We start from the raw sequence: 27,268 nt of genomic DNA on the forward strand, positions 1-27,268 counted from the left end.
TTGGGTCCGTAACGCTGGCCGGGGAAGATGCTGCTCCACAGCACCGACGCCAGACCGTCCATGGAGGTCTGAGCTGCCGAGGGCCTGAGAGGAAGCAGCCTGTAGGTGGGCGTCTGCGCTGCCATTCTCCAACTGTCCAGCAGAAAGAAAACGGTCTGAAGTCACAGAGATGTCCTGAAATCACTGAGCCGAGTGTCTCTGGAAGAAAACGATAAAAGTAAAACTTACTTGTGAGTGATTGCATCTGAAAGAGGGTCCTCTGCATCAGATGTTGACTTTTAACTGCGTTCCAGTTCCAGAACGCCTCAAAGTTTCAAACAATAACTTCAGAACAAGCTGATGGTGATGGGTTCATCACCAACGTGGATTCTTATCTAAACTCTACTGAGAGCAGCAGTCAGTCGTGTAGAATAGAAGAATAGAAAAATACTTTATTCATCCCCCAATGGGGGAAATTCAAATTAGTCAAGTTGCTCCAAATTAATTTTTTCAATATTTACAATGATTATATTAACAACAACAATAATAATAATGCCAATTCTAGCAAAAATACGACTACTAACTAATAATTAGTTAATTAGTTTTGATTGATTGATTTTTATTTATTTGTTTATTTTGCCATTTAGTCATTTATTATTATTTAGTTAGTAGTAGTATTATTATTGTTGTTTTATTGTTGTTAATTCAATCATTGTAAATATTTAAAAAAAAATGTTAGCTACTTGACGAATTTGAATTTCCCCCATTGGGGGATAAATAATTTTTATATTCTATTCTATTCTAATAATAATAATAAATGACTAAATAAATAATTAAAAGAAAAAATCAATCAATCAATTTGAGAAGAACTCAGCAGCTGTTAAAAAGCCTCGTGGCTGTGGGGACAAAGGACCTCCTGAACCTCTCTGTCCTGTCCGGATGCTGTGGAGAGGATGTTCATTATTCTCCCAAACAGAATCTAATTTCCTCCTCATCCGTTTCTCCACCACAGCACCGAGAGGGTCCGGCCTGCTGCCTACAGCAGAACCAGAACCCTTTTTCACCAGTGTGAACACGTCTGGTTTCAGTTTGTTGTGCAGCTGTAAGCGTTTCTTCGTCTGGTTTTCACCGAAGCCTCCTGAAATAAATGCTGCATCGTTTTTATTAAAGGTTTGTTACAGATGACGGAGACTTATTGGCCAATAAGAGTAAAGATAAAGTCCACAGTTAGAAAGATTTTACAACCTTTAGACTTCTATGACTTCACTGGAAAAAATCTAAATCTTACCAAGTATATTTGTCTCATTGAGTATCTCATTACACTTAATATCAGACACAGCTGCCTAACAAGTACCATTTCAGCCAGATATAGGGACTTGTTCGAAGACAATACATCTGGAATATCTTGTTAAATGAAAAAGTCTTGAAAACAAATTGTTTTGAGTCACATATCATATGAAACAAGCTTTTTTTTTTACATTTGAAGAGGTTTTTAAGCTAATTTCAAGATCACTTTTATCTCAAAAGTCCTAAATATCACATCTTATTTCAAGAAATCTTGACAAGCCGATTTTCACTAGTTCCATTGGCAGATTTTTTTTCTTATTTCAAGGAAAAACGTCTTTTATTTGTTGTTTTTTTACTTATTTTTGGAGGGACACTTTTTCCAGTGTTCCTGTTCCAGACTCCACAAACAAAAAACACAATTTCTTGGATTTTTTGGCATTTCTTCTGTCAGAAGACTGGAAAGAAAAGACTAGAAATACAGATTTATTATGTTAACAGGTTTCAAACATGTAGAAACCTTCATCAGTGGGTTGGGGTGGTGTTTCTGTAGCTTAGCAACAGCTCAGCTGATGATGTCACACACAGCGTCAGCAGGTAACTCAGGTGAACATCTGCCTGATGTTCCTGCTGTGATATTCCCTTTTCTCCATGTTGTTCCTGCTCTGCAGCATTTAGCTGTTATGCTGCAAACGAGTGGAACAAACTGCCAGAGGAGATTAAACCAGGACATGGCACAGCGTCCTGCTATCGGAGGGCTCCACCAGGACATTATCCGGGTCTCTGAAAGCCAGTGAGATGTTTACATGTGTGACACAGAGACAGGAAACCAGTGCACAGCCATGTGGAAACACCAGGTGAACTTAAAGGGACTTTTTTCTGATTTCCCCTCGTGAAGGCCGCTGTATATTTGAATAAATTTAACCGCATTCAGTTTTATTTATAAAGCACCGAATCACAACAAATGTCATCTCAAAGCACTTCAAAGAGTCAGTCCGATTCAAGGCAATTACAGTCTAATTCAATGCAACCCAATCCAATCAAATTAATTCAATTCTAAGTTAATCTGTTACATACCGAGCCAATTCAAAGCAAACCAACAGACTGCATCCAAAAAACAAGGCCACGTTTGCATATTTTACCATAAAACTGTGGAGAATTTTAATCCAATGAGAAACTGATGTAAGTGAATAACTGGGAGAGATTTAACAGCATTCACCAGAAATGAACCCTTTCCACGTTGAGAATTTTTGCATTTTGTCTGTTTTGACGAGGAAAATAAAATATAAGCGTTTCATTAAAGTTGATTAAAGTTAAATTTAAATTAAAGTTAAAGTTGCTGCTGTTCCTTTTTTCAGTTGTAAGCATGAGTGCTGTTAGTTAAATGGTGGGAAATGCTTATAAAAGACATCTTATGCTTCCTAATTGACTATTTTTCCCTTATCGGTATCAAAATGGAATTAAAGACAGAATATTTTCCTTGGTTTCTGTATCGAGTTTGAATATTTTAGTATCGGGACCACCTGAATTAGAGGCAAGGCCACACTCTGTTTCCATATTTTCATAATATAAATAATAAACTCACATGACTGACCTTCTTCTTCTTCTTCTTTTTCTTCCCAGACAGTCTGTGATATCCCAGATATTCCCAGAAAGTAAAGAAGAAGAGATCTTTCCATTTTCCTCTGATGGATGTCCACCGCAGTTTTTGTTTATTCCTCCTCAGGTTTGTTTCTAAAAATAAATAAAAATGTCTATAATTCTTTCTCTGAGTTACAACAACGAACAACATAGCCTTCTGGTGACACCACACAGCCTTTTTTAATAGTTTTTAATAGTTAAAACCAGAAAGCGGAAACATGACTGATTCGTATCTCTTTAAAGTGTTTTTCGCTGCTAAATGAAAACCAAACTACCAGTTCATCCCTTGAGTTACTTAAGGCGAGACACGGCAGGGAAAAACAATGATTCTTCGTGCAGTGGTAAATTTTTAGATTTTGGGCTTCAATATGTGTTATTTCAAAACATAAATTAAAATGTTTATTTCATCACATTTTGTTTACTCGCAGCAGTACGTTTCGCCCAAATTTACCAAAATGAATTCCCCTATTTAAATCTTTAAATGCCGTTTTCTCAAAATCAGTTTTTCGTATTATTCCAGTATCAATATCTCAGCCTATGGAGCACCTACTAACACCAAACTTTCCAGTTATACACTTAGCAGTATTCTGAAGATATTTATAGAACGATTTGTTGATAAATTATTCTTGGCCTGATTTATGTGACATAATCAAAAAATATGGCGAAAATTGATGTTTTTTAGGCTATGGACAGTATATTTTGATTTCCTAGGAAATGAAAGCAGATATCCTGAAATCCCTCTGTAATTTCCTTTTCTTTCTGTATGTAAACAAAATGAAAAAATAATTTTGCACCTGGCTTTATCATATGTTCAGATCTATCTTCCGGAAATATATGCAAATGTGCGCATATTTAATGAGATAATGCATAATTTGCATAATCAAACATACAAATTTCTAAAATACATTTATTTTTCATACTTGTATAAGTAATAAACTGAGGAAGTTTCGTGGTGATATCTATTATTTTAAAATATTATCCTATTCACCTGTAGTGTCTCGCCTTAATTATGCATGAATTATTCACAGGTCAGTGTAAAAGTAATATTACAAAATGTGGCCGATTTGTGCTCTTTGTCTCCCCCTACAGTTGTGGAATGTAACACCACAGTGATAAAAAAAAAAAAAAAAGCCCTGTACATGTACAGCCATACACATTCATTTTTTGTCATGTTTACAAGCAGCGACGGCCGGTGGTGAAACTGAATGGGTTGGATAACATTCCCATTATGAAAGCCAACCGATTACATTTCAACAACAGAAGTATCACAAGATACAAGCTTTAGCAACAACATTATGTTCCCTTTTGTCCTTAATGTCCTCATCAAACAATAAGTAACCACAGTAAATAATACCTGATATTTACAGAGTCAGACAGGCAAAATATAAAGGCCAAGGAGACACGATGTTTGGATGTTTGAGAGTTCACACCGACAGTTTTTCTATGAGGCAAACAGGTTAATCCCTGTTTTATTAAAGTTTGGTAACTTTGGATGAACTCCTGCTCAATAGAGCCAATGTGTTCAGTCATTAAAGCCATAAAAGCCAAAATTCTTGGTCAATCTTTTGGTCGATGTGCCCCCAGTCTCTTCGCTTCTTGTTTTTACTTCAAATACATTGAAGAAAATGAATGAAAAAGTAAATGGTCTACTTCATTCAAGCTAACACCCGCCATTGCAAAGCTTCTTCCTCCGCACAGAAAAAATTAGCCCGATTAGAAGGATTGTGGGTTTTCTCCTAACTATTTGGTGCCGTTTCAACTCTAGGTTTCACCAAAATGTAAAACAATCTGTTCAAAGTTTATTTAGTTTTGACTTTCTCGGCAGGCTGCAGCAGGCAGTGATACGAAGGGAGAGAAAATAGGGCCAAGAGATTGTGAGGTCTGACTTTTTCCTGGAGAACCATTTTGTGATGCAAATGTATTACTCTGTTGAACGCATATTGTTCTGAGAAGCAAAACGCTTTATTTTTTAAACCCCAGCCAACTAGCCGGACTACCTTCATCAACACCAAAACGAGGCTGGAACTCTGCTCACAGGACGCAGCAGGGGGTAAGAAGATGTTCAGAAATGATGTTGCTGATATGGGATGTCATACAGCTTCATGTCAAAAGAGGTGAACTGTCCCTTTAACCCTCCTGTTGTCTTGCGGGTCAAAAGTGACCCACTACCAATGTTCCCTCTGAGCTGCGCGCACATTCTCAGCGCACAAGAAAATATATGCAGCGCATAAAATAAAATTCACAATAAACGTATTAATTAATATCTAAAACCAGGCGTAATGTTTTTCTGTACCATTTTTCAATGTAAAGCAATGAGTAACAGGTTTTCAGCCAATGATACGAGTTTACTTACGCTATGCAGCCAATCAGAGCATTGATAGTGCTTGCATATGTGCCCTGCCCATACGCGCCGCGCAGGTTAGCTAGCTAGCTAACAACAGTGCGGCGGAGTTAAGAGACGCAACCCCGCAGCGTAGGGCTGGGCGATATGGACCAAAAGTCATATCCCGATATATTTAGGTTGAATATCGATATACGATATATATCCCAATATTTTTTCCGCAAAGTGAGAGCTGTGAAATGAAATGCTCAGTCAAAGTCAAAGCCAAATACGAGTAGATTTATTGAAAACTCACTATAAAATGTAAACATAAACGCTGTAAAACAAAGCTCCGTAAGGTGCACATTTAAATAAAAAAAATTTCTTCAATAAAATTGGCCTATAAAATAAAAAATGGGCAGCATTTATATATAAAAAGATAACATAATAAAGTGCTCAATTTAAGAAAAACGTTTTTAAAACATCAGCTTGAGATTACCTGTTTCCGATATTTGAACTATATCGATATATGCGATATGGTCTAATTCCATATCTTATTTAAAAATATATCGATATATCTTAAATATCGATATATCGCCCAGCCCTACCGCAGCGTCAGCGACACATCCACTCACCAAGCCAAAGTAAAAAAGAAATGCGGTTCTTTTAGGATGGAATGGCTGTCTGAGTATGTGCAAACAGAAGAGCAAGCGGTGAAACTGGCTGATATTTTTTTCTTTTTTGAGTGAGAAAGGTCTACTCTTCAAAACATGCAGGCTGCAAGCATGACTCTCACATATAACATACTACACATCTCATGAACAACAAGACTTTTGTCTTTTTCTTTTTGAAGTGGGCCAAATCATTTGTATTAAATGTAAACTTATGAAAATTGCTGCTGGGATTTGATTATTTTAATAAGCCATGTAACTTGCTATGATCCAAGGTTTTGAACAGGTGTGATACCGGTGTATCCCTTTTAATATAATTAATTCAGAAGTAATTACTTCACATTTATATAATAGCAATAATAAACCTTTATTATGTCAAAGAAAACAAGAAAACTGTTGGTCCAACTGACAGTAGGTTTGTGGTAAAAAAAAAAAAAAAGTGTAATCCTGAAAACTGGTGATTGTCTTTTTGTATTGTGTAACAAAAAATACATGATAAAAAATGTATTGAATTGAGTTGAATAGATAAATAACAGGTGGTTTCATCATACAGAATAGATTTTGGATTTAAAATTCAATTAAGTTGCTTTATTTTGGGGCTTTGGTAGGGCGGGTCATTTCTGACCCGTAGGACAAGGGGAGTAAATATACGGAGCCCCTAAAGGGACATGGAGGGATTTTTTATTTTTGCGAGATCTCGCAAAAGTTTTTTTTCCCACGTCAGTGAACCGGAAGTAAAACAGACACAGCGATGGAGGAGCCTACCCATCATCCGTGGGAGAAGTTTATTGATTTCTATTTTAGTATTGGCCTAACATATAAAGACATCAAATCCGTTCTTGCACGTAGACATGGCTTTGACATAAGTGGGAGACATCTGAAAAGATGATGAGTAGGCTCCTCCATCGCTGTGTCTGTTTTACTTCCGGTTCACTGACGTGGTAAAAAAAAACTTTTGCGGGATCTCGCAATACTTTTTGCAAGATCCCGCAAAAAAAAAATCCCTCCATGTCCCTTTAGGGGCTCCGTATAAACACAATGTTAAGACCGCACAAGGGATAACAAACAAAAATGTTCATAAATGATGTTGCTAAAATATGGGATGTCATACAGCTTCATGTCAAAAGAGGTGAACTATCCCTTTAACAAACAACAAAAACGTTGCTCTGAAAGTGTTCAGGTACAAAGTCTTGATGGAAAATGTGTGGAAAAGGCAACTACTGTCCAAATAAAACCTTCAGAAAGCCTCAATACCACTTGAAATATTTTTAAGAAAATTTGGCTCCTTGTGTGAAAAATAAGGAAGTCAGGGCTGAATGTTGCGTAAAGACGGGCATGATATTACCCAGAGTCGGTTAGACTGATCCACAACCATGATGAACGTCAATTGTTGAGAGTTTTCTGAGTGTTTCTGAGTGTTTTTCCTCTCACGGGCTGTGGGAGGTGTGGGACCCAAAGTAAGTGAAGTGAAGTGAAGTGAAGGGGAGGGGACACATCCGTATGTCTGCCCCTTCTGAGGCAGAACATCGTCCACACAGCAGCAACTTCAAAACACAACGGAAACACGGCGGAGGACCGCAGCGGAACGCCGACCGCCGACAGACCGCCTCGCCCGGGCCTCAGCACACACCGTCCGGTAAGATTCAAACGGGCGAACCGCCTCTCTGACCAACGGAAAACAGTTGGTCGCGTGCGTTAGCAAGCTAATCGGCTAACGAACCCCGCAGCGGTTAGCTCGGCTCGGCTCGGCTGTCCTCGCCTTCCCTTCACATCTGTGAGGGATCAATTGGACCGGGAACGGTTTCATGGGCTGCTTTTAAACGGATTATGTCTTCAAACTGTCCGGCTTTGTGGGTGTATTTCAGCGGAAGCTTGTTGGCTTGTGTTAGCGCAAAGTGAGCCCCGCAACGCACAAAAACTGCGACATTAACTAACGAGTTATCCTTCTACGATGACCTAATCAATGGAAAAACGGGTTAAACGGTTTAATTATCCTTTGTATTCTCCAGATAAGTTATCAGAGCCACGTAGACCAGCTTTTTTTTCCAAGCCTGGTGTTGATTGACGTTAACTTAAACTCTTGTTTACGTTTCTTCCTCAAACGGTTTGTGCAACTTTTAGAAAGTTTCCCCCCCAAAGCGATCACCCAGAAAACGGCAAAAAGAGAACAAAGAAGACGTTTTTAATGGGTTTAATGGCAGCTGGGAAACTGGGTTTATTTAGTTCCTGACTTCTGTTCAGGGAATCGGGCTGTTATCGTCTCAGTAAATGTTTAAGATCTGTTAGATTTCGCCATTTCGTGCTCCTCTTCCTCTTGAATGGCTTAAATTCCAGTTGAAGCAGGTCTCTTGGATCCACGTACAGCAGAACAAAAGGCCCTAAAGGGTGGCCCCTTCCCCCTCTGAACTTTACTATTGACCGGGTCCACACTCAAGAACTGCTCTTTATTCACCAGGATTTTTTTTTTAGCCGCTTTCTGCCCATTGACACATGTTCTTTGTGTCTGTAATGTCAGAGGAAATTTAATCATCGGATGTTTTCTTTTGATTTGTGGTCACGGAAATATTTGCAATGACTCTAAAAACACAGAGTATGCATGTACGGAAGAGTATTAGGGCCAGGCATTAGAAAAGATATTTATAGTATAGAATAAAGTCGACATGTCGAAAATAAAGTAATTAGATGATGGACCAGAGGAAGTGACTTTCTTCTCGACATTTCAACTTTATTCTCGACATGTCGACTTTATTCTCGACGTGGACTTTAATCTCGACGTGGACTTTAATCTCGACAGGCAAAATACTATTATTTTTTTCTTATGCCTGGCCCTAATACTCTTCCGTATAAATGTACGTCACACTAAAGCTAAAATCAAACACGACATCGGGCCAAATTGACTTTCTTTAAAGTAAAAACTACTTTTTAGAAAGACATTTATTGGCAGTTGGTCGTCCTGAGCGTGCACGAGGTGACGGTGGGAGGAAACAACTCCCGTTTAACGGGAAGAAACCTGCATCTCTGCCAGGAGTGGCAGCCGTTTACCTTGACCGGCTGGGAATTAAGAATTAAAAGGAGTCAAAGGTGTGGAGACAACCACAGCAGAAGAAGAACATGAGCTCAGTTTTCCTCTCACTTTTACTGCCTTTTATTGTTTTGATAAAACAAATTCCGTTCATCAACAACGGAGGTTGTAAACTAGATAAGACAAGCTGAGATCTGAAGACGATCGGCCAACCCACGCTGTTTCCCAGCCTCTGGAGGAACAAAATGAGTTGGAATAAACATTTTAATGGATATATTGACATGGCTCTCTGGCTGTGGAAAACCAAACAACTTAGATCAGTCTCTAGCAGCTTTTTTTTTTATTTTAGATCATTTATATCAAAATAAATGACAAACCAAAAGGGTGAAGCCACAGCTCAGTGTTTACATGCACTCATCATGGGCGGGAATGTCATTAACTTTGGCTTTTAATTATTTATTCGAACAGTTCTTTTTCCAGGGAGGAACAATTACAACAAATCTTCGACAATTTTTAAAAACAACAGTTTTAAGCACAAGTTTGAGTTTATTTTGGATTTTATGCAACCTACACAGGGTCTGCAACCATTTTTTTATTTATTATTTTTAACAATCAGTAGTTCACTTTCCACAGTATCCAGAAGCTAGTTGGAACACCTTCAATTTGATGTAAACAACAGTGGTCTGAGTACGCAACCCTGTGGCACACCACACATTACCTTTTATAAACCAGAATCTGTATTATTTATATCCATACTAAACGATTTTTTGGGCACTCGTGGCCTTTATCAGATAGTTGCTTAACAGGAAATAGGACAGAGGGGGAGAGAGGGGACAATGACATGTAGGTACCCGAGCCGGGAATCGAACCGGCGAGGGCTGCTTGGACGAAATTAACCCACCAATCTAACTGCTGCCCCAATGTCGTCTAATTGAGCAGGTCTCAGATCTTCGGTGTGTCAGAGCAGAGCTCTTTGCTCATTCTTTTGCAGTTTTGAAGCCTAATTTTAATATATTTGGCAATTTATTTATGGTTTTGATCATCGATTTTGAATTTCTGTGGTTTATTTTTGCTTTAACCAGACTTTACAGTCAAATAATTATCTATGAAATTGTGCCTTTGGAGTTCTAGAAGGTGAAACAACAATGACGACTCAGTTAGTGACCTTAAACCATATCAGAGGAAGTGGCTACAGTGAGATTATATCAACCAGACACTAAAAATAATTTGGTTTCGTGAGTGTGATGACGGGCCTATTTCTGTGCGGCAATAGAAAAACGTGATCTTTGAACCGATCTTTGTCTTGTTTTATATCTCTGTTGTCGGTCTAAAGGCTGTAAAAGGAAGTACTGACATGTGAAAGTTGGGGGAAGCACCAAGTGTTTTTCTTGTTTTTCCTCTGTGAATCTGTACATTTAAAAGGCAGTTTGTTTACAACTGCCAAAGTACGACCAGCATAAATATACCAAAATATCAATTCCACCATGGCAGAAAATCGCTGTTTTCTATAATTAGATGGGGGAGAAATACTGTTGTACTACTCCTTACTTGGTCAAATCTGTGGGCCTTTAACTTGAATTTAAAGGCAGATATCACAGCCCATCGTAATAAAAACACTAACCTCTGTCTTACAAACTCAATCCAGAGTTGGGGAACATTTTTTCCAGTCGGATGGCTTGTAGCAGACCCTCGGTGTCAGTTTATCTCTGACACTTTCTTCATTTTCCATCACTCAAAATGATAATTTTTTGTGTAAAAACAGCACTGTTTGCTTCCTTGTTGGAACACATTCCTGATAATGTACATGATGATCCTCATTCGGATAAATTCAGAACATCTTCGGAGAATAAAACATATTCTAACTGGATAAACCGACAGAGCCCTGCTTTCTCTTCCACGTTGTGCTTAAAGGATTCAAACCTGTAGAAAACAGAGTCGATGCTGCTCGATGTTGGACCTTTCACGTTAACAACCATTGTTATCGCGTTAACTCGTTAATTATTTAACGTTGATAAATATTTTATTAACGCAGGTTTTATTTTATTAAAAAAATTTTTTTTTAATAATATATATATATATATTTTTTAAACATTTTTTTCAGGCTTTTATTATTGTAAAAGTCTGCTGCTCACAGGCTTTTATTTTGTAAAACTCACAGGCTTTTATTTTGTAAAAGTCTGCTGCTGTCTGCTGTGGAACAGGAAAAGAAAGTAATCGGCGGATCCACCAAACATGGAGAAGGGTACGGAACTTTTACTCGGCCATTTTCATTTTAAAGTTCTTCCAGACGGCGGAGTCGACAGAACCAAAGTCATCTGTAAACTCTGCCAAGTTGAATTGTCTTCTCAGCGTAGTAGTTCCAGTCTAAAATATCACTTAAAGGCAAAACACACAACTGATAGCAGCAAGTCATTCAAGGAAACAGACAGTGGAGCGAGGCTTCTACATAAAAACTACAGAAAGATGCTGATGTTAAAAGTGTGTTTGCACAACAAATGTTATGGCACTTTCATTCATATGGCAGCACATTTAAAATAAAGCTAAATGCTAAAAGCTATACGCTACTTTTGGATTCATTTTTGGATTTTGCGTACAAATGCGATTAATCGTGATTAATCAGGGAAATCATGTGATTAATTAGATTAAACATTTTAATCGTTGCCCAGCCCTAGTTCCGACGCTTCGGTAACATCACTCGCCCTGAATCCAAAGTATTGCAGAAGGAGGACGAGCTCTTCTCCCTTCGTGGTGTCAGGCTTTGGTTTTTGTCTCCACGCTCTGCTCTCTGCTCCTGTAGATCCGTCCTCGTGTCGCTACTTGTCCAAACTCCGTTCAGGAAACTTCTAGAACAGTTGCGGTTGGGCGTTTTTAAATGCTTTGGACCGCTAGCGAGCGGCAGCAGCCACAGCTTCCTGTCTGAGGCGCTTTTCGGGACAAAGTTCAATCCCAGAGGAACATTTTACTTGTTCTGATGCAGGATAAATCGGAGGCATCGCCTCGGCCGTCTCTGGGAAAGTAAAGCAGCAGGATGTTGGTGCAGCAGATCGTCGGGTTGTAGAGGGATTTCAGATGCCGCTGCCGCTTCCTGTTGGGCAGTTTGCACTTCAGGATGGGCGCCAAGTGGCCAAAGACGTAGGCGTCCAGCTGAATTCTCTGCACAGACGCCGTCTTTAAGCTACTTTAAAGAGATAGTTCGCCTCTTTTGACATGAAGCTGTGTGACATCCCATATCAGCAACATCATTTCTGAACATCTTCTTACCCCCTGCTGCGTCCTGTGAGCAGAGTTCCAGCCTCGTTTTGGTGTTGATGAAGGTAGTCCGGCTAGTTGGCTGGGGTTTAAAAAATAAAGCGTTTAGCTTCTCAAAACAATATGCGTTCAACAGAGTAATACATTTGCATCACAAAATCGTTCTCCAGGAAAAAGTCAGACCTCACAATCTCTTGGTACTATTTTCTCTCCCTTCGTATCACTGCCTGCTGTGCAGACCGTGCAGACCGAGCAGTCCCCTACACAGCAGGCAGTGATACGAAGGGAGAGAAAATAGGGCCAAGCGATTCTGATGTTTCACCTCTGATTTGATCAAATAAAAATAAAAATAAACATGATTTTCTTTGGATGTTATGGAGTTATTGAGCCTCTCGTTGAAGTCACTTTAAATCCTCCATCAGCTACATTCTGTCTAAGAACTAAATTTATGTTTTCTGGGCCGATCAAGATGCAGATATTGGACTTAATTGTATAAGTATGAACATATTTAGACTAAAGTAGGGTCCAACAGGTACGGCTATCGCTAGGTGGCTGAACGCATTGATACGAAGGGAGAGAAAATAGGGCCAAGTGATTGTGAGGTCTGACTTTTTCCTGGAGAACCATTTTGTGATGCAAATGTATTACTCTGTTGAACACATATTGTTCTGAGAAGCAAAACGCTTTATTCTTTAAACCCCAGCCAACTAGCCGGACTACCTTCATCAACACCAAAACGAGGCTGGAACTCTGCTCACAGGACGCAGCAGGGGGTAAGAAGATGTTCAGAAATGATGTTGCTGATATGGGATGTTACGCAGCTTCATGTCAAAAGAGGCGAACTGTCCCTTTAACGGTGAAATCAGGATTTTATTAGAGCAGAGCGACAGGCTGGAAACGCTTTCAGTGAGCTGACTTGTAGTCTAAATGGACTGAATTTAGTCCCAGTTTCTGACAACAGAAACAGAAAAATATGTGAATGAGAGCAGCTTTATGGGGAATTCAGCTGGATTAATAAACATTTTACTGTTTTTTTTTTTCTGAAAGATGGAACTTTGGAGCATGAACGGGGTTGGTTTGATGAAGGAAATCTGAGAAAAAGAGGAAAAATGTCTCAAGTTTGGGGAGCATTTAAAAGAAAAGAGTCCATTTTAAAAGCCAGTCAGCTTAGCGCGATAGATGCTTCTGTGCGTGGGGAGTTGTTGCTCCACGTTTGTTGTGGGTTGGTCGGTTGTCCCTGTGGAGGTTTCTGCGTCTCCATGGTTGTCGATGCATAGTCTGCATGTTTCTGTAATTGGATAAGGGACCTCACCTGCTCAGTAGGGGTTGGAAACTGCGTTAGCAACCAAATGCATGTAAATGAGAGGCTAAAGCAGGAGAGCGACGTGTTTTTTTTTCTCGTCTGTCCCAGCAGAGTCGCTCTCGGGGGGAACAGCCTCAGAGATGTGTTGTTATGCCAGCGCCTCTCTTCTCAGGACGTGTTGACACATTAGTGTTGCTGGGTTGGTGCTTGACGGGAAGAACCTGCTCGCTTTCATGGAATAAGAATGACGTTTTCTATTAAAGTTCTTGTTTTAAAGGCTGGTGCTTTGCTGGTATAAAGGACCGAGAAGGAAATGTGGTTATGTAAGAGTTGTTTGGAGTCAGCTGATGTTTGTTCACATCAGTTGCATTCTTGTGTACCATAAACACTCATGAGGTGATAAACCAGTTGAATGACCCCGATCCGGGCAGCTTTCATTTGTACTTTTTACATTTTGAAAGAATGAGGATATTTTAACATTTAGCAATTAATTCCTGTAAGTGCTGCAGTACTAAGTGAGAGGTTTACTGGAGTTACCCCTTTTGTTGACGGTAACATCCATCTCTGCACAGACCGGTAACCAGGGAGGCTTTTAGATGCTGCTGCCAGCGAGAAAACCCACTGCTGCCAAGGTTAACCCTGCAGGGACGTGCCTCAGCGCACCGCCCTGCTCTGAGGCTGAAAGCAGCCAGAGTCGGGGCCTGAATGCGGCTCCGATCTTATGAGGTCAAGATGAACCAAACGGCCTGGTGCTGCAGGAATTAATATTGAATTACTCACCTAATGCTGTTCTACGATGCCTCAAACTTTCCACTGGCAGCTCATGCGCAGCTAACACACAGATAATTTACGTGTTCAATTATTTAAACATTTTTTTACATAGAATTTCTAACAATAGGTGACACTCCAAAGGCCTTTTTTTTTTTTTTTTTATAGCAATTTGACCCAATTTTCTGAAGTCTTATGAGAGGAACATGCTGAGACAGGAAGTGTAAGATCAAAGCTGCTTCATCAACACCGCAGACTTATATCAGCTCAGAGAAAAGTGTCATGGATGCACGGCATTAAAAAGGTGAAACTTTAATTAAAAAAGACTCTCGGATTCAGTTTCCTTTCACATTAGAACAAGAGAACCAATTCTAAATGCAACGGGTGGAAAAGCTGTTGCAAAATGAACAGTATTTGTTCTGATTTTCCTGTAAAAGGCCACAGTTTGGGTAGGGGTCGGCCATGTTTGGGCAGGGGTCGACACAGCGGCGTCAATTCAGCCAAAGCTAAGGTACGGCAAGGTCACTACAGTCACATGACTACAGTATCAATCAATAAATATACATGCCCAGCAAATAATCACCACAAAAGTCTGCTCTGTAGCTTATCTGTGTGCAAACGCAGTCTCACTCACACCCAGCTAACATAACAATGGACTCGTCTCCGTCTCCCTGTTAGCATTAGCATTAGCGGCGGAGGTGCTGAAGTGGACAGCCTCGTTAACAGCCTGAATCCCGCCTTCACTACCTGGTCCTCCTTCCTCCGCCGCTGGGCCAACATTGGATAAATAAATCTAAAGTTTCTGTTTCCTTTTCATATTTTACAATAATTAGCAAACAAAAAATCCTGCTAATAACATCAGCTTTGACCTCCAGGCTCCGTCATCTCGTGGGAGGGAGGGAGGGGGGGCTGGGAGATACCACATTTCAAAAGGGATACAAGTGTTGGGGAAGATGACACTTAGATAAATTGATTCTGTTGTTCAGAATTTCAATTGTAGTTCATTTGTATGTATTAAATAATAGAATAATCAATACAAATTGACACAGAGTAATTCCATAAATTCATTTAAAAAAAATGAATAAATTAAAAACGAACATTTCCATTTTCCCCTGGAGCCAAAGTGTGGCAGCTGCCATACCTTGCCATATACCCAATTGACGCCCATGGATCGACAGTTTGGGCAGGGGTCGGCCATGTTTGGGCAGGGGTCGGCCATGTTTGGGTAGGGGTCGGCCATGTTTGGGTAGGGGTCGACAGTTTGGGCAGGGGTCGGCCATGTTTGGGTAGGGGTTGACAGTTTGGGCAGGGGTCGGCCATGTTTGGGTAGGGGTTGACAGTTTGGGCAGGGGTCGGCCATGTTTGGGTAGGGGTCGGCCATGTTTGGGTAGGGGTCGGCCATGTTTGGGTAGGGGTCGACAGTTTGGGTAGGGGTCGGCCACGTTTGGGTAGGGGTCGGCCATGTTTGGGTAGGGGTCGACAGTTTGGGTAGGGGTCGGCCATGTTTGGGTAGGGGTCGGCCATGTTTGGGCAGGGGTCGACAGTTTGGGCAGGGGTCGACAGTTTGGGCAGGGGTCGACAGTTTGGGCAGGGGTCGGCCATGTTTGGGTAGGGGTCGGCCATGTTTGGGCAGGGGTCGGCCTTGTTTGGGCAGGGGTCGGCCTTGTTTGGGCAGGGGTCGGCCATGTTTGGGTAGGGGTCGACAGTTTGGGCAGGGGTCGGCCATGTTTGGGCAGGGGTCGGCCTTGTTTGGGCAGGGGTCGGCCATGTTTGGGCAGGGGTCGACAGTTTGGGTAGGGGTCGACAGTTTGAGCAGGGGTCGGCCATGTTTGGGCAGGGGTCGGCCATGTTTGGGCAGGGGTCGGCCATGTTTGGGCAGGGGTCGACAGTTTGGGCAGGGGTCGGCCATGTTTGGGCAGGGGTCGGCCATGTTTGGGCAGGGGTCGACAGTTTGGGCAGGGGTCGGCCATGTTTGGGCAGGGGTCGACAGTTTGGGCAGGGGTCGGCCATGTTTGGTTTGAACTCTGGCCACCAGCAGCTGAGCACCCTCTGCTGATATGACCCACCCTGCAGGCTCCCAGCAAACATATGTCCAATTTATTTTGGGCTCTGACCACAGAGAGAAAATAAGAGGAGCTTAAATTAAATTCTGTAGTTAACAGATGCCGCTGAATGGCTCTAACAGCTGGATTAATGGCTTGTTCCTGGAGTGCATCGGTGACCTGGCAGCGTCCTTTTGAATAAGTTTCATTATCTTATCAGGGAGGCCTGTCAGGACTCCACCCTACAGTCAAGAAAAGCCTGAGTATTTTTAAGTTCTGCCCCGTTTAAATGCTGATTACTGCAGCATAGTGGTCTCAGAAAAGCGTTGGTTTTTATTCTGTAGAAACGTGACGTCAGGGTTGTGTGGTTTCACGTGACGGAACAAGAAGCATTGTTTGGTTTCTGACTCATAAACGGATGTGTTGCAAGAATTCAAAGAGCACTTATTTCCTCATTTATTTCCTCCAGTTTTAACCGTTAAAGAAACAAAGATGGGAATGTTTCTGGGCTGAATACCTCTTCTCTCCTTTGATAGAATTCAGCCCTTTTCCCACCCGCAGGCTTTCCGTTGACATTTTTTATTCACATTTAGAAGATTTAAATAAGAAAAGATGTATGGAAACAACAGAAAGAAAAAAACTTCTAAAGGCACAAAGTCGTTTTGAAGAAAACTTGACGCGCATGAGGGGAAATAAACTCAGCTGTGTGGTCACCAATGGGTGGCGATATAGACCACATTGTTGGGTTGTAATTCAGTAGAAGTAGTAGTAGTTATAAGGGGAAACGAACCTCGAGCAGGAAAAAAACAACTGCTGTGGTGGGCATCCACAAGAGGAAAATGAAAAGAGCTCTTTGTCGGGTATTTTAACCTAAAAAAACAAGAAGATAAAAGTGTTTTTAAATAATTTCCTTAGTTAGTGACGTCCATCCATCATCTTCCTCTTATCTGAGGTCGGATCTCAGAACCAGCTGGTCCAGGAGGGGAAATCCAGCGCCCCCCTCTCCAGCTCCTCCTGGGGGATCCCGAGGTGTTCCCAGTCCAGATGGGAGATATGAGTTCTGGGTCTGCCTATTCACAGTTGGATGTGCCTGAAAAACGTCCAAAGGGAGGCGACCAGGAGGCATCCAACCAGTTCCCACATCTGTTCCCACAGGTGAGGGTAGGAACAAAGATGGAGCAGTAACCTGAAAGCCCCTCCATTCCGGCTCAGCTCCCTCTTCAAGGTCAGCCGGCTGCTTCTCACTCAGCTGAAGGTCATGGCTTGAAGAAGCCAACAGGACCCAGAACATGGCCACAGCTCTTGTTGTGTTATTCAGGGACTGGAGAGCTCGTAAAAGGGACTCCGGTACCCCACAGCATCCCTTCTCCAAGGCAGTGCAGTCTGTACACCTTTTTCTCAGGCTGTGTTCAAAACCGCATACTTCTCCTACTACTCATACTAACTTTTTGAGTTGGAACGCAAGTTTGAGTAAGCAGAAGTTCCCGGATGCATACTAGATTCTCCTAAATGTTGGGTATGCATCATGAGGTTACTACTCGTACTCAAACTACCCAAGATGCAACGTAACGTGACGTCGCCAATCGTCATTTCCTGTCAAAACGGCAGTTTCAAGCTAGCTACAACGAGGGTAGGTTCACTTCCTGTTTTCAAAACAAAAGCCCCAATTGTATGGTAATGGCTTTCCCTATGATAAAAGGCAACGGGTATTTTATTTTGTGAAAATAACAGGAAGTGCGTTGCTCACTGCGGCTAGCTTTAGCAGCGCCGAATTCGTGCGAACAAAATTGTAAACAGCCGGTATTTTGTCAGGTTTTCAACACGTTGGGGATCTAAACGACTACTTTCTCGCCTGAAAATGTTTCAAATGTTGCTAAAGTTTACAGAGTTTAGAGCTTAAGCGAAATCAGCTTCAGGCCGGCTGATTTCGGGTCGGGCAGGAGCGAAATGCATTGTGGGTAAACGCTCTACATACTGTCTGATCGATAAGTATGGAAGTATGTAGTATGCGGTTTGGAACACAGCCTCAGTCTTCCACAGTATAAGTGTTCAGAATATCTTCATGTGGGCCGTCTGGCTCCGACGCGTGGCTTCTGAGGCCTCCATCTTTTGTTTGCCCGGCTTCCTGCAGCACAGATGCTGCTTTGCATGCCGTCTCCGCCTGTTTTCCACAGGAAAGAAGCTTTGAGCTGAAGTGGGAGCTTTTGTTTTGATGGGAACCAGCTGTGCCTGGAATGTCTGGCTCCATGTGCTTTTGGAAATACGACTTAAGGACTTCTGGTTCGGGCAGGAAAAGAGGTTTGTTTTCTCTCCTTCTGCGACTGGAATTGGAGAAGGAGTGAAAGGAAAGGCCATTAAAGTTGAAAGAAAAACGACTGCGTTGCTGAGGCTTTGGACCGCTGAGTTTTTATCTCCTTCTGTGGCTGTGAGTGGGCCTCGCATGAATTCTGTGCTGTCCCTTCGGGGTGTTGAACCGCAAGCTGTCCCTCCATGTTTATCTAAACATATAACTTCCACACTACTCATCCCCCACCCCCTTCATTTCTTATCCTCCTCTAAACCCCTTCTAATGTTCGTCTCTTCTTGCATCCACTCATGCGTATGCAATCACGCAAGTGGACGTAGCATATATGTAATATTAATGCCCCACAGGCGGAGGTGAAAATGTCCCATTTATCGGCTGTTGTTGCTGTTACTATTTAAAGCACAGTTTGCACAGCGAAGTAAAAAACGAGCAGAGGCTGGAGGAGACGGGAGAAGGACCAGAAAAGGCTCTCGCTGCTGTGTTTGAGTGCATTATGTCATGCCGATCGTGCCTGTTTTTTAAAGTTGTAAATGTAGCGAGGAAATGAAGCCGAAAGCAGACGTTTCAACGGGTTCAATCGGTTCAGTTCAGTTTTATTTATAACGATCACCTCAAGGCACTCCAAAGATGCAGTCCAATTCAAGCCAATCAGAATCAAATTAAATGTAATAAAATCATAATCTAAATCTTATTCATTCAATTCCAAATCAGTCCAGAAAGTAGCCGAGCTAAGGAAACCAACAGATTGAACCGAAGCTTTTCTCTGATCCAATCCCCCATCCTGAGCGTGCACTAAAGGCGACTGTGGAGAGAAAAAACTCCCTTTGAACAGGAAGAAACCTCCATCAGAACCAGAACCAGGAACCATCTGCCTGGACCAGCTGGGGGCTGAGAGGACAGGAAAGAGGGGACAACAAGCAGCGTAACGCCAGGCCAGGGACACCTGCTGAGAGAGAGAAACACAAGTTAATGACAACAATGATGTCATATGTAGATGGAGAGGTGCATCATGGGAGCTCCCCCAGCAGGCTGGGCCTATAGCAGCTTAACTATGGGATGTTTCAGGCTCACCTGAGCCATCCCTAACTATAAGTTTTATCAGAAAGGAAAGTTCAAAGCCTGGTCTTAAAGGTAGAGAGGGGCCTGATAACTGAAGGCTCTGCCTCCCAAACTGGCAGCTGGTTCCACAGAGAGGGGCCTGATAACTGAAGGATCTGCCTCCCAAACCGGCAGCTGGTTCCACAGAGAGGGGCCTGATAACTGAAGGCTCTGCCTCCCAAACCGGCAGCTGGTTCCACAGAGAGGGGCCTGATAACTGAAGGCTCTGCCTCCCAAACTGGCAGCTGGTTCCACAGAGAGGGGCCTGATAACTGAAGGCTCTGCCTCCCAAACTGGCAGCTGGTTCCACAGAGAGGGGCCTGATAGCTGAAGGCTCTGCCTCCCAAACTGGCAGCTGGTTCCACAGAGAGGGGCCTGATAACTGAAGGCTCTGCCTCCCAAACCGGCAGCTGGTTCCACAGAGAGGGGCCTGATAACTGAAGGCTCTGCCTCCCAAACTGGCAGCTGGTTCCACAGAGAGGGGCCTGATAACTGAAGGCTCTGCCTCCCAAACTGGCAGCTGGTTCCACAGAGAGGGGCCTGATAACTGAAGGCTCTGCCTCCCAAACTGGCAGCTGGTTCCACAGAGAGGGGCCTGATAACTGAAGGCTCTGCCTCCCAAACTGGCAGCTGGTTCCACAGAGAGGGGCCTGATAACTGAAGGCTCTGCCTCCCAAACTGGCAGCTGGTTCCTCAGAGAGGGGCCTGATAACTGAAGGCTCTGCCTCCCAAACTGGCAGCTGGTTCCACAGAGAGGGGCCTGATAACTGAAGGCTCTGCCTCCGATTCTGCTTTTAGAAACTGATTTTTAACGATATTATGAACGTGAAAGAAACCTGGTCATAAATACAGGGTAGCCGCGGGGTCTTAAAAGTCTTAAAAAAGTCTTAAAAAAAATTCCCCCGATTTTAGGCCTTAAAAAGGTCTTAAATGTGTGTCACGGGTCTAAAATGTCATGCATAGGTCTTAAATTTCTCTGGTCTATTTTTCCCCCTCAACCGATCTGTAGCGAATTACGAGCAACGCAGAAAACGTGAACGAACCACAGCCCCATGAACGTCAAACATGAATAACAGAGCGCGCGAACGTGAATATGGAGCATGAGCACACAGGTCTCGGCTAGCCTGACAGTTCGTGAGTACAATGACAGTGACAGTGACAGCGCGCGTGAGCCAACCCGCCCGGCAGTTGGTGGTCAGTTGTTTCGAAGATGGGAAAGTGCAAATTCAACCCGCAATGGCTAAGTGATCCAAACTACAGCAGCTGGTTGCTCGCGGCCCCGGAGACTGACGTGGAGGCGAGATGTAAGTGCTGTCGTAAACAATTCAAACTTACAACATTAGGTCACCTTGCCCTGGACATGAGGAGCGCAAAACATGCTAAGCTAGCTCAAGAACGTCAACCCTTCTTTGCTGAACTTGGCCATAGCAGATATATTTGCGAGCAGTAGCAATGAACATGGAATGCCATTTTGTTATCGATCACAACAGTAGCTTTACGTAGCTGTTCTGAAGCAGTTCCGACTAATGCTAAGATGACAACAGTGCTTTATGTTACAAAGAAAATGGCGATGTATTTTGGTGTGCTACAGCGTGCTTAGTGGCTTATTTCTGTGACATGAGAGGTCAGTGGTGAATGTTGACGGCAGCTTTGTAAAACTCGTATGAATCGGTGAATCACAGGAGGACAACTTCTCTCGTTAGCGGTATTTATTCGGGACAAAACGCATGACAATGCAATGAAGCGCATTTTAAATCGCCGAAAATATTGTACTTTGTACTAAGTACAGTAGTCAAAAGTACACTTTAAGCATATGTGTTTTCAATTACTTGACCTATCCACAATATGTACAGTGACTGCTCTGCATGACCTGTGAAATAACATATTTTAAACTGATTTGTGTACGTGGTGTTTTGTTTCCTAAAGGGGATCGAACCCCCCAGGGTCGCGACCCCAGTCTTAATTTTCATTTTTTGTGGTCTTAAAAAGTCTTAAAAAGGTCTTAAATTTCATATGGTCAAACCTGGGGATACCCTGTAAATAACTCCCAAAGGTTCCTCACTGAAGGACTAGGAGCCAAGGAAATGTAATCCGGAGTAACTTTAGCTCGGCAGTTTCTCCCTGAAGCGCTCGGGTCTAAAGATAACACTGACGTCAGTTTCAGAGCTGCTAACAAAACATGCAGATATGTTTGCTCGGCTTTGTTTCCCTCATAGTAGAAACCAGCTCAATAGGCGGGGGGGGCGGGGGGTATTTATAGAGGATATTATTTCAGAAGCTGGAGTCATGATGAGGCTCAAACGCATTGATATTATCCACCATCTTCTTGTCCTAGAAAATCTGAAAAGAGCCCGAAGTGCCTCGTAAGCCCTGGTTGGTTTAATCTGTTTTTTTTTTTTTTTTTTTTTCAAATACCGCCGGATTAACCGGAGTTTTTATAGCTCGATCTTTATAAACCATATCCATAATCTATGAGGTTTATTATGAAGCCTGGGCAAAGTTAGAGAGGTCAGTGTCTCAGCTGCTCGCAGTCGTACATCTGGATGAGAAGAGCTTTACGTCCTCCCAGACTCTGCATCGCATCCATAGAACCATCACACCAAATATCTGTTATCCAGCAGAAAAAAGAGGCCATCTTTCTTCTTCTTTCTTCTTCTTTCCCACCCCGATGCCGCTCACGCCAGAGTGATGATGATACGCCACGATACGCTCTGAGCTCTGAGTGCTGAAGACGTCAACATTGTGGTGCGTATTCGGAACGAGTTGAGCTAACGGGCATTAAAACTGCAGCACTGAAGGCTTAAGTTTCATTTCATTCCAGCCCGCACGACTTCTGGCGGTTATCCGGCCCAACGTCACGTGTTACAGAAGGATGTTGACGCCAAAACAGATCAAAATGGAAGCGTTTAAAGAACTCGCCGCACGTTTATCATCATAAAGTTCCATTTTATGAGGCCGCCTTAATGTAGAGGGAGATTTCATGTCCTCCATATAAGAGACGATGGTGTAGGATCAACGGGCGCCAACTCAAATATATCTCAAATATATCTTCATTATGCAAATGAGGGGGGCGGGGTTTCAAATTAACAAAGATTGACGTTGAACAAATGACGCTGAGGTCATTCAGATTATATTCAGGTTTGGTATTTATTTCTCTGTGTTAAATCATAATATGTATTTACTTTTTCTGTAGCAACCCATTTATTTCCTTTTTCACATGTTGCATGTATGCAACAATTTCAAATGAACAAAGATTGACGTTGAATATATTCCAATTTAAAAAAAAAAAAAATAAATAAGATAAAATAGTGTGACCAAAGGACATAAATAGTTATATTAAAGCGAGATTAAACGAACACGGTTTAATTTAATTTTGGTGGAATCTGCATTTATTTTGGATTATGGCGGTTTGAGTCCTCCGTATTATTGAGCAGGTTAACATGCTTCTGTTCGCTTGGTGGGAACCAGCGGCGGCAGCTTAACGCCATGAGTTAGGGTTGTGCATAACTGGGATTTATTTATTTATTTTTTCTGGCGGTTATCCGGCCCAACGTCACGTGTTACAGAAGGATTTTGATGCCAAAACAGATCAAAATGGAAGCGTTTAGAGAACACGCCGCACGTTTATCATCATAAAGTTCCATTTTCTAAGGCTGCCTGAATTTAGAGGGAGATTTCATGTCCTCCATATAAGAGATGATTATGTAGGATCAATGGGCGCCAACTCAAATATATCCCATAATGCACTGCGGTGAGGTCATTCGGATTATATTCAGGTTTGGTGTTTATTTCTCTGTGTTACATCATATTTATGTATTTACTTTTCTGTAGCAACCCATTTATTTCCATGTTTCTGTCTCCTTTCTTACATGGTGCCTGTATGCCCCGCCCCCTCATTATGCAAATGAGGGGGGGGGCGGGGTTTCAAATTAACAAAGATTGACGTTGAATATATTACAATTTAAAAAATGGATAAAATAGTGTTTAATTTAATTTTAGTAGACTCTGCATTTATTTTGGATTATGGCGGTTTGAGTCCACCGTATTATTGAGCAGGTTAACGTGCTTCTGTTCGCTTGGTGGGAACCAGCGGCGTTAGCTTAACGCCATGAGTTAGGGTTGTGCGTAACTGTGATTTTTCTGAGTGGAACACAAGCTTTTAAAACTAGGGCTGGGCAACGATTAAAGTTTTTAATCTAATTAATCACATGATTTCCCTGATTAATCACGATTAATCGCATTTGTACGCAAAATCCAAAAATGAATCCAAAAGTAGCGTATAGCTTTTAGCATTTAGCTTTATTTTAAATGTACTGCCATATGAATGAAAGTGCCATAACATTTGTTGTGCAAACACACTTTTAACATCAGCATCTTTCTGTAGTTTTTATGTAGAAGCCTCGCTCCACTGTCTGTTTCCTTGAATGACTTGCTGCTATCAGTTGTGTGTTTTGCCTTTAAGTGATATTTTAGACTGGAACTACTACGCTGAGAAGACAATTCAACTTGGCAGTGTTTACAGATGACTTTGGTTCTGTCGACTCCGCCGTCTGGAAGAACTTTAAAATGAAAATGGCCGAGTAAAAGTTCCGTACCCTTCTCCGATTACTTTCTTTTCCTGTTCCACAGCAGACAGCGGCAGACTTTTACAAAATAAAAGCCTGTGAGCAACAGACTTTTACAAAATAAAAGCCTGTGAGCAACAAACTTTTACAAAATAAAAGCCTGAAAAAACATTAAAAAAAAAAAAAATGAATGGAAAAAAAATAATAATAAAACCTGCGTTAATGCGCAATAAAATATTTATCGGCGTTAAATAATTAACGAGTTAACTCGCCCAGCCCTATTTAAAAGCTTGGATTCTGCTCGGTGTGTTTTCCGACCTTTTCAGTCTGATTTTTAGGGCTAAAATCGGACTGAAAAGGGCATTTTTAAAGTTTTAAAGCCGGCGCCTCTGCACTTGTCTGCTCGCCTTCAGCGGGATTAGGATTACAGGTTTAAGGCGGACGACTTTAACGACTGCTAATTGGTTTGTGAATAAGTGGTGTCGAAGTGTTCGGCGAGCGGCGGCAGAGCCGGGTCGGTCGGGGCTGATTCGAGGTCTGCGGCGGCGTTGACTTTGTTTGCTCCGCGGTTGGGATGTTTCATCCCCGCTGCGGCGTTTAGCTCCCCGTCAGCCGCCTGCCGCCCGGCGGCGGGCCTCTCCTCAGGGAGGCGTCCGCTCTCCGGAGCTCACGCCGGCTCTGATTGGCCGAGGCTCTCGGACCGTGCTGTGAAAACAAACACAACCCGTCGGTTCGGCCTCTGCTGCACACACTGGGCCATTGTTGGCGTGACAGAAAGGACTGCACGCACTAAAAAGCTGATATCAGTAGTTTTTATCCAGAGAATGACAGTCAGTGTAACCCCCCCCCTCCTCCCCCTCCTGCTTTTCTTTTGTGTTGTTTCAGAGCGCCGCTGGAGTCCCGGTCCAGTTCCTGTCCGTCCACTGGCCGCCGGCCCAGAGAGCCGCTCGAAGTGTGTCAGCGCTGTGGATTGCATCATTACGGGACAATAACAGAGGGGCTCATCATCTTCCTCTGTCTCCACCTCCTCCCCCACTCTCAACTGAAGAAATCCCCCCCACCCCCCAACACAGATCCACCGGCCCACTGACCACTCCCCCCCACGCCGGTCATGGTCCGCTCCCAGCCCGGCGGAGGGTGGGTGGAAGCTAATCCTCTGTAAAGTATCGGGCCCACACAGCTGCACATGCTCCCTTTTGTCATGGTTGTTGCTGTGGAGGCCTCCCCCAGGAGAGACCATGAGGGGGAGCAGACGGCCGCTTAGAGCTCACAAAGGGAGGACGGGGGAGCCGGCCGCCGGAGAATGAGCTGCGCGGGGCTGACGGTGGAATTCAGCGGGGGCGAAACCACGTGATGAGGGCAGCGTAACCTCCTGCCGACCAGCCGTGCGGACGCAGTGACGTTCGGACGTTCCTTCTCCTCCTGCTGTTTGGACACTTTGATTTCTCTTCTCCTGGGCGGACTTTTTCTCAGGAGCCGCCTGCCCAAAGTGCCTTTTCCGGAGTCGAATCTGTTGGTTTTTTTTTTGCTGATCTTGCACCGTACGAGGCGCCCAGGCGTTGTTCGCCCCTAAACCCTAAACACGCACTTGGTGCACCTGCCTCCTTTTTAAACTCGACAATCATCGCTGTCCCGCCGCCATGATCGCGCTGCAGTCCAAGTGGCGCTACCTGTTCATGTTCCTGGGCATCCAGCTGGTCGTCATGGCGCTGCTGTCCCGGGAGGGATACCACAAGAGGGTCAACTACTTCATCCGCATCTTCCGCAAGACCGACACCACGGGCCCGCCGCTCCGCAACCGCACGGCGTCCGGCGTCGTGGGAGGGGACGTCTACGCCAACCTGTCGCATCTGTCCAGAGCGCACGGCCACGGGGACGACATGCCTTACTGCCCAAAGACCTCCCCTTTCATAGGTGAGCGTCGTCCCAGTTTCACTCTAAACTGGGTGCCGAACAGGCTTTCCTTTCGTAAAAGGCGTCCGTAGATCAGGTTCAGGGGCGGGACTAAAGACGTGCACGCTTCTTCCTGCAGATATTCGATGTTTAAGATCACCGGCGGTCCTGGTTGGGGATCTAAACGACTACTTTCTCGCCTGAAAATGTTTCAAATGTTGCTAAAGTGTACAGAGTTTAGAGCTTAAGCGAAATCAGCTTCAGGCCGGCTGATTTCGGCTCGGGCAGGAGCGAGATGCATTGTGGGTAAACGCTCTGCATACTGTCTGATCGAGTAGTTTGTAGTTTGTAGTAGGCGGTTTCGAACACAGCCAAAGAGTCCCGATCAGCGGCGGTCCTGGCTAGAACCATCCCTTGCCTGCGCCCCCCCCCCCCCCCCCAAAAAAAAAGACTTCCCCCGCCACCAACACAACAACATATTATATTATTTGTATTATTTTATTATATATATATATCATCTTAAATGCAAAAAGATACCACATGTAGCTTACAAAATGCCATGTCAGTGTATGTTAGAAGTTATTTAAGTTATTTAATTTAGCATATAGTTTATTAATGTTTACTAATGTTTATTCACTATTTTTATTTTATTTATTTTATTCTATTCTATTTGCTTGTTTTTACTTTAATTGTTTACATATATTTTACTGTATGCTGCTGCAACACAACAATTTCCCAAATTGAGATGAATAAAGTACTTATCTATTAATCTATCTATCTATAGCTCATAACAATAAAAATAATCCACAGTCGGGACTTCTTGTTGTTGCAAACACAAACCAGACCAGGCTGCCTTTGGGTGAAATTAGCTGCATGACATGATGCCTGAATTCTAATTCTAGTTCAGCAAAACTAAAAATCAAACACAGTCGTGGCTAATAGCAACATGTTAGCAAGAGGCTAACAGATAGCCTTTAGCCTACGTCACTGATAGAAACCTGCATCCCTTTATCTTCTGCCCGTTTCTCCTCTTCTTCTCTTCTTCTCTTTCTAAACTGGGCACCTGATGGCTTCTTTGCTCTTTCACCATGATGATGATCCATGATGACTCCACATTATTACCTTTGC

The 27,268-nt window shown here is 43.0% G+C and overlaps 1 protein-coding gene across 1 annotated transcript in view; it reads left to right on the forward strand.

The window, feature by feature from the left end:
- Positions 1-7,230: 7,230 nt before the first annotated feature.
- LOC142380470 (beta-1,4-galactosyltransferase 3) overlaps positions 7,231-27,268 on the forward strand; it is a 36,383-nt gene continuing 16,345 nt past the window's right edge. Inside the window, exons 1-2 of the mRNA XM_075466353.1 lie at positions 7,231-7,531; positions 25,133-26,161. Coding sequence (XP_075322468.1) covers positions 25,888-26,161 — 274 coding nt within the window. The 5' untranslated portion in view covers positions 7,231-7,531; positions 25,133-25,887. The remainder of the gene's footprint in view (positions 7,532-25,132; positions 26,162-27,268) is intronic.

This window comes from Odontesthes bonariensis, chromosome 5, assembly GCF_027942865.1.
Source record: "Odontesthes bonariensis isolate fOdoBon6 chromosome 5, fOdoBon6.hap1, whole genome shotgun sequence".
Taxonomy (NCBI): Eukaryota; Metazoa; Chordata; class Actinopteri; order Atheriniformes; family Atherinopsidae; genus Odontesthes; species Odontesthes bonariensis.